General features: G+C 41.2%; 1 protein-coding gene across 1 annotated transcript in view; it reads left to right on the top strand.

The window, feature by feature from the left end:
• ITM2C (integral membrane protein 2C) overlaps window positions 1-12,398 on the top strand; it is a 34,717-nt gene extending 22,319 nt beyond the window's left edge. Inside the window, exons 4-6 of the mRNA XM_060242160.1 lie at window positions 547-657; window positions 6,597-6,747; window positions 9,267-12,398. Of these exons, the coding sequence (XP_060098143.1) occupies window positions 547-657; window positions 6,597-6,747; window positions 9,267-9,358 (354 nt within the window). The 3' untranslated portion in view covers window positions 9,359-12,398. The remainder of the gene's footprint in view (window positions 1-546; window positions 658-6,596; window positions 6,748-9,266) is intronic.
• The last annotated feature ends 381 nt before the right edge of the window (window positions 12,399-12,779 follow it).

Below are 12,779 nucleotides of genomic sequence, written 5' to 3'. Positions count from 1 at the left end.
ATGAAATGGCTGGACATTGTGAACTTTTGTACATAAGCTGCTTCATGTGCTAGTCAGCCATGGAGAAAATAGAGGCTTTGGTCTGTAGCTCCTGTGTGACTGAGTAAGCTTGGCAAAGCAAACTGTGATGCAGAAGGAAGCAAGACAGAGAGAAGGAAGCAAACAATGAGTTCCTTGTGGGCCTGATAGGAGCCCTCCGGGGGCCTGATCCAGCCCTCGGACCACATGTTTGACACCCCTGTATTAGAGATTCAGGAGAATGAATCTCCCATGCAGTCTATTCCTGGTTCTGTGCCATGGATGATTGTAGTGGAAAGATGCCTTCCAGACAAATCAAACGCTAATACCCAGTTTTAGATAAAATGTTTTTTTAAATGTAATGTGTAACTTAGTGGTAACTCCTCAATATATGTCTGAAGTGTCCAGGCATGACAAAATCAAATTCTCCTTTTTTTTTCTTTCTAAAATTGAATATACCCTTGCTGCATTTTTCTGCTTTGAGTCCATGAGTCTGTTTTGAGTCCAATCTATGTGCTTTGGTTTCAGGGGCTGACAGCGTATCATGACATAGCCCTTGATAAATGCTATGTCATTGAGTTGAACACCACTATCGTCATGCCACCACAGAGCTTCTGGGAGCTTCTCATTAATGTGAAGGTAGATGGTCAAATGCTTCTTATATCTGTTCAAATATTTTTAAACAGCATGTCAGCTCTTGTGCCCTTTCCTGGAGCAGAAATGGCATTCCTAACAACCCACAGTTTGCGTTGACATCCCGATGGACAAACTGTGGTCTTGTTTTATTACTCACAAACTTTGGAATCCTGTTTCATAGTCAAGGTAGCAAACAATAGATGGTTATAGTGGCCAAACTGCGCATCATTTAAATTGTGGTTAGTTGTCCTTAGTAACATCCAAGCCATGCACAAAGGTTGGGAAGTGCAAGTCCAAAGACTTCCCTGGCTCATTCTCTTAACAAAAAGTCATGGGTCCCAATATATGGGTTAGATCTAGCCAGCCTTTTTACTCAGTCACAGCCAGTTTCCCTCCACAATATAGCTCTGGATGGCCAAACCTGCTTAATGTAAGAGCCACATAGAATAAACATGAGATGTTTGAGAGCCTTGGGATGGATGGAAGGAAGGAAGGCAAATAGATGGGGGAGGGAAGTGGAAAGAAAGCAACTTTAAATGCATTTCCAAACCACCAACTAGCTTGGCTTGGAGAAGTGATTTAAAGAGAGAAATGCCTTCTTCAAGCCAGCTGACAGAGTGGTGGGGACTTCGAGAACCACACAAAATGTGTGGAAGAGCCACATGTGGCTTCCAAGCCACAGCTTGGCCACCCCTGCTATATAGCCTTTGTCTCACATAGCTTATTTGCATGCATTCCCCAAATTCTTAGCTTAGCCCTTTTTGTTGACCAAAGAGGAGGACTCCTTCCCTTTTCACCTGTAGAAAAGATAGTTGGGTCCAACCCAATGGTTGAAAGGTGCACAATGTAGAAACCTTACTGAAACTATGCAGGCCTGAATGTGGAATACACCAGGCTTCTTTTGACATCATCCAATAGACTAGGAGCCTGTCAGTTTTGTACCTAAGATCCCAGCTTTGGAACCCAAATTCTGCTTTCAAAATGCATCAGGCAAAAACCAGTGTACAATAGTCATACTGGCTCTGTATGGACTAACCATCAGAGGAAGGATCCCTTTCCCCAAAGGGTGAGGGGCGCAAATGTACATGCATGGCAAAGAAAGATGGGGAGTGGGAATCTGCTGCAGATCTGTTGCCCAGTTCCTGTTTAGTTTATTCTGTGCTTCTGGAGTTATGTAGCAAGTACATGGCTGTCTCTCTTCATCAGCTTTGTACAGGTGCCCACTGCTTATTTCCTAACCACCCTAAAACTGCCCCATCTTTCTGACAACCCTTAGACATTGCAATATCCCATTATGGTAAAGTTCATTAATTTCTTTTGCTGCTTTTTGTTTGATGCTAGCCACTCTCTTCTAGCTGGAATCCAGCAATACCAAGCTATTTCGATATGCTGCACATTACATTTCATTCTTTGATTGTGTTTTCATCTGATTTCATGTTGATTTCTTTTGTCTAAATAAGTGAACCAGAAGTGCAGATAAAGTGAAACATGCTATTTGCTCTGTGAAACAGACAGTGCTGATGATTAACACAATTCGAAGCTGTTGGTGTTGAATGCTGGTGGAATGTTTTGCAGAAGATAATTGGCCTCAATTCCATAAAGATGTGCCAGTATTGAAGCTGAGCACTGGGGTCATTTTTAATTCCTGTGTAATCTTTTATCAAACTAACACTGTGTTTGCCCTATGCCATTACTGTGATTCCTGTTAATACAACATCTCTTTCAGTTTTGATAGAAAGTTATTGATTGCTGCGCCATGCTACTGTTGTAGTTAATTTTATCACAGTGATGTTTTAATCACTGTGAAATTCTGCTGTGTGAATAAGCTAGTTTCCAATTTTCTAAGGACATTGTCCTTCTGGGATTTTTTTTAACCCTCTACCTTAGAGGCCAAAAAACCACAACATACTGTAGATGTGAAGAGGTCTTTATTGTTTTACTTACTGCTTTTATTTCTGTTTCATAGAGGGTTTTTTTTCTTTATTCCGCCTCCCTGTTTGTTTACATCTTTTTCTGCTTAACGCTTTTTGTAGAAAATCCTTTTTTGTCTTTCCAGCCGTTTTTCTTTTCCTTCATTAAGGGTTTTTTTTAAAAAAAAAATGTTATGGATATGTTACATATTTGTTCTACTTTCATCCATGGAGCCCAGAAAAAGCAAACACGACTTTGCCCCTTTCCCTGCCTGGCCTGCTGAGGAAAAATCAGCATAGTTCCTGCCAAGAGAAGTCCTGCCTTACCAAAATTTTGAAGTTGGTGTCTTATACGTGGATGCGGGTAATCTGGTAGACATATACTTGGACTTCCAAAAGGCTTTTGGCAAGGTACCTCACTGAAGACTCCTGAGTTAGCTTAGCTGTCATGAAGTAAGAGGATGGGTTCTTTTAAGAGTTGAAAGTTGGCTAAATGAAAGGGTCCCATAAGGATTGATATTGGGGGCAGTGCTATTTAATTTATTCATAAATGGTCCGGAACTGGGAGTGAGCAGTGTGGTGGCCAAATTTGCAGACAGTACCAAATTATTCAGGATGGTGAAAATGAAGGCAGATTGTAAAGAGCTGCAGGAGGATCCCTCTGAACCGGATGGGCAACGATGTGGCAAATGAAGTTCAGTCTGTTAGGTATGTGGATACACATTGGAACAAAAGGAAAACCCTGTAAATAAATGCTAATAGGGGCTAAAGTGGGTGAGACCAAAACTTATCATCACAGCGGAAACTTGATGAAAATGTTGACTTTGAATCAACCATAAAAAAGGGAAGTAGAAAAGGAACTGAAAATAAAACTGCCAATATTATAATACTCCTGTATGGTGCAGCTTCATTTGGAATACTGTGTGCAGTTGTGGTTGCCATATTTCATATTGCAGAATTGGAAAAAGTGCAGAAAAAGGCAGCAAGCAAGCTGATCAAGGGGCTGGATTACCTTTCCTGTGGAGAAAGACCCCAGGATTTGGGACATGACAGACAAAAGGAAATATTTCTTTACTCAGTGATTAATTAAATTGTTGAATTGGCTGCTAGTGGATATCATGAGGACCACAGACATAGAAGGCTTTAAAGGGGGGTTATACATATTCATGGAGGATACGTCTGTCAGCAGCTACTAGCCATAGTGGCTAAAGAAAACCTCTGCATTCAAAGGCAATAAACTAGGAGGAAGCCTGAGGAGAAGGTTTTATCCTCTGTACCCTGCTTGGTGGCCCTGCAGGGCAACTGATTGGCCACTGTGTGAAACAGTATGCTGGACTACATGGACCACTGGTATGATCTAGTGAGGTTATTCTTGTGTTCCCTGTTTCATTTTTGTAATAACCCACATAGCAGGGGTAGGTTATATTGAGGGGGACGGTGATCTGCTCAAGGCCATGCAGTGAATTTAATGTCTGACTGAGGATTTGAAGTTGGGTCACTCTGACCTAAGCTCATCACACTGATTTAGCTTGTTGTGGTACTGCGGAAGGTGGGATGAATGGGACAACACTGGTAAAAATTATTGTAACCAATTCTTTCTGTAGTTTTTGATCCTGGCATTCCTGATCTGTAGAAATTTAGATAGGGATTTATATAGACAGATATATCCAGTATCCTCATGTGCTGCAGATAATTGCAACTGGCTCCGCCTCCCTCAACAGGGTTCATCTCTGCTGAATCACCATTTTGTGAATTGATCCAGCCTGTCACCCTTTAGGATTAGTCCTAGTCACAAGTCTTTTTATAATAGTGCCTGAACTTGATGCAACACGGGCTATCACATGTTGAGTGAATTGATGCGCAACAGAATAAATGTCTCTGTAATAACTAAACTATTTTTAGTTGATAATTGTGCCCAATTTTGCTCCTCTTCCTTCCCATTAATGTATTTATGTGCTACAAAACAACCTTGATGCATAAAAGGATCCCATGTACTGATAATATTTATGCTGGTATTCTGACTCTCAGCTGTATGTTGCCCTAACATGACAAACCTTATCAGTTACATTCCACTGGCAAATTCCTTCTTGAAGTATTCAGTTGCTGGTAATGGATGTGTCCAGTTAGTTGTTAAGGCTTTTCAGTGAATATCATTCAATGCTAACTATCTTGAGATGTTTGCCCTTTCTTGTTGCAGAGCCTTTAATGCTGTAGTGTTTGATTTCTTACAAATAACCTTTCTGGAGAACAGTGGTAATTTGCCTTCTGGGGATGTCATATTAAGTCTTACTTGGAGTGGAGAGGATATTTCAGCACAGCATGGGGCAAAGTTCCCATCAAGGCTCAAAAATGTGATTACAGTTAAATCTTGAATGAGATCTGTGCTTGTTGCCAAAAAAAAAGCCTCGCATTTTAAAAACTTTTGGTGTGCTTATTTCCGCTTATATTTTTTAATGTAGATGCTCCTGAAGAATAATCATGTATGATCTAAAATGCAGGGGAGGGGATGGAGGGGGCACCATTTATACCCTTCCCTTCTGATACAGCATTCCTGCCTTCCCGAAAACTCCTGAGTCAAGGATTTTTAATCTCTGTTGCTTCTGTAGATAATTGTACTTAAATTACTAATAAACAAGAAGGTGCTGGTCTCTTTCCTGTACACCAGAGACAAAATACATGCAGATCCTCAGCCACTGTCTGTTAACATAATGCATGTTGCTTGTGATTGTACAGTCATTCTCTTTCTCTGCTTCTTCAGCACAAATGGATCAATAGCTTAACTTTTATAGAACTGCCGTGTTAATATATGCAAAGCCAGCTAATAGACTGAGACAGCAATATTCTGCAAGAGTATATTGATTCAGCCTGCCTTGCTGACCCAACAGCATAGCAAATGTGTTAATACCTTGTTCCCTTTGAGTTTTCTAATATCTCAGAAGGTAACTGTTGAGCCAGGTGAGGAGGATGTGTTCAGTTTGTATTGTTCTGCTGGGATCCCAGTTGGATCTTGCTGCTTATGGCCTTCATTAGATAGGTCAAGTTGGTACAGGGAGAGGGAGGAGAATGTCTAGTAATCAAGTGACCATGTGGCAGAGCTGGTGGTTGCTTATGTGGCCTGTTAGCTTGAGTCTGTGGAGTGAAGATCTGACATAGCACTATCAGTGAACCTTTCCAGCCTATTCACTCTAATTTTTCATCATGACAGAGGATAATGTGCATAAGGTTATTGTGTATTGTGAGCTGAATGTAAAATACAGCTCTGCATAAAAGCTGTCATTAAATCCCTTGAGTTTAAGAGGCTTGAAGCAAGCTACCTGTGCAACCCAAATGATGTTAGTAAGAAGCACTTGAGATGAGAAAAGCTGTTACTCCTACAGTAAGAGAGCAAACCTAAACCAAGGCTCTGAAGCTCTTAGGAGAGGAGGTATCCATTCACTGCTAACTCAGAGGCATTGATTCCCACCCCTACTATATCTGTCTTCAACTGTCTTCAATATGGGATTGTATCTGGGAGTTTCTCAAAGCCCCCTTGATCTCAGCTGGTATCTCATAAGCCATGCAGCCTGCATAGAGTAACAAAAATAGAAGATGGGCCCTTGCCTCAAAAAACTTACAAGCTAAATTTGGGCTGAGTAGACAGAATGGCAGCCGCACTGGCTGTGATGGGTCAGGAAAGAACAGTAGAAGGGAGGGCCACACTGGGTCTAACCATTTTTGTCCTTTTCATTTAAAAAGATCAGGTATGCCCATTTGAGAGGAGTTTCCCCCTGTTAGCTTGCATTGAAAAAATTGCCCAACAATCATTACCTCTAAATTCAGGTATCCTGGTTTTGCAAAGTAATTGGGTAACTGGCTGTTCTTTGGTTCACATTTTGGGACTCTAGTAAATTATTTCAGAAGAGTGAAATCCCTGGCCATATGGCACTCTAAGGAAGGGGAAATGTTTTGTTTTTCTGACGTTGCAGTGGCATCAATTTATTTTGCTGAACTGGAAATTTTCAGGATTCTGTGTGTTTAATTCTGTGATTTCAGAAAGGGGTGTATTTGCCGCAAACCTACATAATCCAAGAGGAGATGATAGTCACGGAGCACGTCACTGACATCGACCAGCTTGGCTCCTTTATTTATCATCTGTGCCGTGGCAAAGAGACATATAGACTGAAGCGTCGAACTTCAAGGCGACGTAAGGACACATTTTGCCAAGCATGATGTTTGTCACAGAGTAGAACCCTGCCAACTGAGCATAGTCCATCAGGAAGTTTTTTTTTTTAACTCTTTAAATTGAATGGGAATTCTTTGCTTTTGCATAGTTCCCATTCAATGTGGTAGGCTTTGTATATGAGGAACTCCCAGTGAATTGCACTTTACTGCTGTAATAGTTGCCCTGCATGTTTCTGACATGGATGATCAATGGCAGATGTTGCAGTAAATATGCTTTCTGGACTTGACAGTAGGCTTGTAGAAATTTCATTCTTGAGTCACCACTGCAAAGTTTTGTTCTGTTTTTTTACTGGGGTTTTTTTGTAAGATAGTGAGTTGTCATCAAGTCCTTTTAACTAATGCTGAGATTTTTAAAAAAAGTTCAGAAAATTTGCTTACTCGGTTCTGACCAGGTTGAATATTTCATCTGCTGTTAACCTCTGTACTGCGCTTGGAACCCTGGCATTATATAAAGATTTTGCTAGCAAATGAAAGAATTGGTATGTATTGTCAAAACTCTGCAGCTGTTTATTACACAGACAGCAAAACAATTAATGCTGAATCAGCAAAAAAGTTTGAGAAGATCAAGTAAGGAAGAATAAAAAGCTGACTGCAGTTTGATGTAGTCTCTATCATCACTTTTAAGCTTTAGTGCACTGCAGTTTTTGACTCATGCAGATTTTTAGAGAGCAATTCCCCCCCCCCCTGCAGCTCCCATCCGATGCCCATTATTTCCCACTGGATGGCTCAAAAGGATCCTTGTTCACTGAAAATTAAGGACAGAAATAGTTGGCAAACAGCCATCAGTGCTAACTGAAGGCAATAATTTGCCAGACATTTTCATCTGCACTTTTAGATGAATAAAAAATCTTCTGAGCCAGTGATAGGAAATGGTGGGTGAGGGATGAGAACCTTCCACAGTAGGAGACAAGAATAATTGCCCATTGCAAATCAGTACCAATGCAGGTCTGACACATCATCATCAACTTCCACAATCAGTGTTAAAATTCATTTAACTTTTTATTATTAAATTGCTTAATGTTTTAAAGGCTTTTTTAGATTGCATGATTAACATCATTTATTGTTATTAGGACTGGGATGGGCAGAACTGGGAAAATGGAGGTTCATCCCAGTTCGTGGGGTCTCATGAACCACAAACCTTCCCATTTCCCAAACCAATTCATTTTGTGAGGTTCATGATGCAGTTGAACAGGCTAGAGATGCCAAACTTGCAGTGAGTCACAGGTGACTCTCCTCTACCTGCCAAAACCATCAGCAGCAGCAGCCGCCTTTATTGCCATAAAAGAAATCAATTATACAGAGTAAAAGGATTACCAAATTATACAGAATAAAAATTAGCCATAAAATACAAAAGGTACAGTTAAAATTTAGAAACATGGTTACCAATTAAAACTATGGCTACAAAAAACTTTGGCATACCATGGTGGCCAGAAAAATGAACTTAGCTACTATTTCAGTGTCTTTCGGGGAGAAAGTGCTCAGGAGCCTACAGACTTTCAAGGCATCCGAACAGCCTCCTAATTTCTCCAAAACAGGACGCAGAAGTGAGTTACAAAGCTGTGAATATAACAAACAATGGAGCAAAACATGAGGGACTGTTTCAAACTGCCAAAACCAAGATGAGGGGCAGGCACAGCAAGGACAGCTGATGATGCTAAGCCAGAGGGGGAGCCTAGAGACACGGGAGTCAAGGATCCAGGGGTCCAAAGGGCAAAGGGGGAGAGGAAGTTGATGATTCAAAAATACCACTGAGGGGGAGTGTGGATCCTCAGCCAAGGAAACCAATGGCTGAGCCCTTCTGCTCAGCTTGAGCAGACGAACAGGTGCCTTGGGGCTCTGAATAAGCACTAAACACCCCAACCTCTTTCCTTTCTGCCTAACTGCAAAGTAAAAGCAGCTGCATGTGAACTGGGGGCATATATCCATTCTGTTCCCATGGAGCAGAACAGGAGCACTGTTGTTGGGAGCCAGCATTGCCTGTTAAGCTTCAGAAGCCATTGCTGGTCTTTCCAGGGCTGCAGAAACCCATACCACCACCACCCCCATCTGACAAGTAATGGATTGGCACCACTGTGTCTGCTGCAGAGATTGCCAACACACACCTCCTTGAAAAACATGGAAGTTCATGGGAAGTTCATTGTAGACACAATCGCATAACACTCGGCTCATTAACTGGGGGGGTTTCATGATGAATTTAGGTTCATGATGAGGTTTGTGCTCATCCCTGATTAGGACAGTACTTCCATGTGCTGTAACCTCCTTTTGCTAATGTAGATTGTTTTGGTTGGAGAACAGGTTTTGAGATTTGTGTTTTTATAAAATGCAATAGACAATAAGCTGTTTGTATTGTATTGTTTGATGCATCTGGGACATTTTCATACTTTTGTTTCCAGATGTCTGAATTGGCCATATTTCTTCTTTCAAAACATTTCATGTGACAACAAAGTTAACTGCGCTTTTCTTTCTTGTCCCATTTTCCAGATATCCATCGACGTGCAGCAGAGAGCTGTCATCACATTCGCCATTTTGAAAACACCTTTGTGGTTGACACTGCAATTTGTCAAAAATTGTGAGAATCACTCACCAGATGTAACCTTACTGGGCTTTGCTTGTGCTCATCCATGCAGGCTTCTGGAGAGAGAATTTGGCTTATTTTTCTTCTTGCTCCCATTGCTTGTGCATTACTAACTTCTCAGGTCATATGTGATTGAACACTGACCTTTGGTGTCTCTGTACTGCTTCTTAGATTTTGCTTAACTTTCACTGTTACCCCAAAATGTGACTGGGGAGGGGAGGGGAAAGTTTGTTGTGAAAATTGGTCTAATAGTCTCTTCTGGGAGTGTGCAGTGTACTCTAAGAAACCACAGAAGACTCTTAATGCAAATGGCTGGCCATTTGTTAACTTGGGGAGGAAGAAGTGAAGCAACAGTGGAAACTTGTGGATGCATTTAGCTTTCCAGGGCCATTATTTTGTTACAGAGTTCCTCAGTGTAGAAATCCCTTTCCTCAGTCCCAGCGTGTTGTTAACAATAAAATTCACCATAAGATTGCTGCCCTGAAAGGGTTAGAAAGATACATTTAGAAAGACTTTTTACAGCCCAGTATTGAAGTTCATAGACCTGTGAGCCTGGTTTATTCTAGGTGTACTGCTCTGCAAAGCAGAATATGTGGCTTTTGTTGTACTAGCTTGCATGTAAGGGTGTCATTTCTCTGCACTAGCCACAGCCCCAAGATACAAGGTGTGCATGCTTAAGTGATAATCCAGGTTTGTTCTGGAAGCTATTGCTGGCAAAGAGATCTTAAAGCTGGCTCCCTCGCTCCTAGCAGTCTGTGAAGACAGTCCTGATCTTGAGTGTGTGAGTCTTGAATCTCAATATCATTCCTGTTGGTTCTATGAATTAAATGCCCTGGGGTGTGTAATGGGTTAAGTAAGAGTCTATTAGAGAAAAAGACCTGGCGCCTAATACAAATTAAGGAAAGGTGGCAAACCAGCGGAGGACACTTAACTAGCCAATGGTTTATGATGTCACTGTGCTGAATGAGGCACCTTTTTTGCTCTTTTACCGCACTTCCAGTTCAGATTAATGGGCCAAAATGGACTAGTTGTTGATATTCTGACTCTTCTAGGTTTCTTACCTAGCCACTGTGCCTCTGTTTGTAGCACACATCATAATATGAGGAGCTTTCTTTTGCACTATCTGGTATTCTCTTTTTTAGTAGTTTTTAAGTGGATCAAGCACAGCCTTTCTCACTGCTGTGGAAACATACTCAATTCTGTTTCCCTTTATTTGCAGGTGAAACATGGATTCTTTCTCATTTTACTTTTGGAGAGAGAAGTACTAAGCAGTTGTTTTATCAGCCAAAAGCTTGGACCAACTGTTTGACTTGTTTGGGGGCAGGATTTCAGAAAGCTTTTTAGCATTTAGCTGTTTAGTGGCTGGATATTATGGGAGGCTGCCATGACAATAGTCAGCTTAACACGTGTCTCTCACATTTTCCCTGCCCAAGGGCAGCTTGGGATAGTCAGGGGAAGTGATGAGGAGGCCCCCCTGTGAAATCTGATAAACATGAGTGATGGCCATCACTACTTGGCTAGAGTCTTCATGCTGCATCATCAGACTTCCATGTTTGGCCTAGATTGTTTTCCCTACGCATAAAAATAAACCACCTGGAGGACTCGCTGCCGGCGTCCCGGCTTACTGGGCCATGGCAGATGACCCCCAGGTGAAAGGGTGGAGCCAGTACCGCGCACACTGCGCTTCACCTAAAAAATTCCTCTGCGCAGGCCTGAAGGGCATATCCGAGAGTTTTTTTAAAAAAATAAGCTGTGCAGACAAGAAGAAAGAATAGTTCTCTGTTTTTCTTCTCCCTTTACTCCAGTTAAATCTTTAAACATGAGAATTTGAACAACAGACCATGATCAAGATACCTAGAACCCTGTGCTTTTAACAAGAAATCAGCAACAATTGCCATAACAGAACCTAGATGGTTTTGGTTCCAGATTAATTTTGGCAGAAGGCAAGGAATGGCAGCTGAGATGCATGTAACATGAAGGCCTCCGGCTGAGTTGAGTGCAGGGGACATGAGATGCATCAAATAGGCATTCCTTAAGGGCACTTGCAGATAAATGGGTCCTTCAAAAACAGGTGATGTGTCTTTTCCTTTTGTCTTAGCAGTTGAGGATATGAAGTCCAGGTTGGTCCCACTGAGTTGTGAGAGATCTCCATTGGGTGACCTTGGCCAAGTCACAAACTCTGAGCTTAGCCTACAGCACAGGGTTGTTATGGGGATAAAATGAAGGAAAGGAGAAAGCTGCCAGCACTTGGAGAGAAAGGTGGGGTAAAAAGTGAGGTGAAATTTTTTTTTATTGACAGCATATCTAGTTGATCCCTACTCATTCAGAAAAGAGTAGCACTTTAGAAAGGAAAAGGAAAAAAGAAATGCGTGCATGTATAATCATTAATGCAACAGAACTAAACTTTGAACATAACTGAGTATTTTTTGGGGGTGGGATAGATGAGAAAGTATATATACTGGTTTGCTATGTGAAGTAAAGATATAGCAACTCAGAGGTACTTTAATTCAAATGAATCCCTGCACTGAGTGGCAGATTGCCTTGGAACTGTAATATGGGAGTGGAAAAGAACTTGTCCTAAACACCCTCCTTGGGCAGAGTCTCATTGTTCTGTTGTTGTTGGGTTAGGCTCTCGGGTGCTCCTAGTTCACATCTTGGTATGGAGCCTTCTTCAGAGAATAGTCTGAATGGCAGAGACAGATTACAGTAGTGAAAGAAATAGCACACCATATGCTTAGCAATAATTGCTTCAAACTGATAGGTTTGCTTTTTGCATTTTCTTCTGCACCAATTCATGCCTTCAGCATGGAATCCAACCTTTTTTGCATTGGTTCTGCATGTTTTGAAATTGGTCATGAATCTTAAGTTTCTGCAAAACCTGAAACACAAATACAACTAAAGTTGATTCAGTGAGTCAGAACATCAGTACTCTGGAGGGTAGGAGGAAGACCCTTAACTGCTTTATACATTTTGTCGGTTTTTAAAAAAAATTACTTTAGGGAAAAAATGAAAATTAAATATTTTACTTCTGGTTTAAAGTGTCTGTCTCTTCATTTGTGTTTTCCTATAGATAATCTGTAAAGATATTGTTTCTAAGAAATTCTAATTCAGTAGCTGGGGCAACAGTCTTTTAAATAGCTATCATTTTTTCTCTGAGTTATAGTAGTTATAAGTGAATGTTAATTCTGATGACTTGGATACTTTACTGGGCAGCAGGTGCTCACTTCCTCTGCTTCTAGCACTTCTATATCAAGGTATCCTTGAAAAGATGGGTCTTGCCAAGGCTTTTTTGCATATTAGGCCACACACCCCTTTGCATATTAGGCCACACACCCCTAATGTAGCCAATCCTTCTGGAAGTAGGATGCCTGTTTTGCTGACAAGGAATGTGTTAACTATGAACATAAGAACATAAGAGA

This window comes from Heteronotia binoei, chromosome 6 (assembly GCF_032191835.1).
Source record: "Heteronotia binoei isolate CCM8104 ecotype False Entrance Well chromosome 6, APGP_CSIRO_Hbin_v1, whole genome shotgun sequence".
NCBI classification, from domain to species: domain Eukaryota; kingdom Metazoa; phylum Chordata; class Lepidosauria; order Squamata; family Gekkonidae; genus Heteronotia; species Heteronotia binoei.
This window is presented reverse-complemented; position numbering and strand designations above follow the sequence as displayed.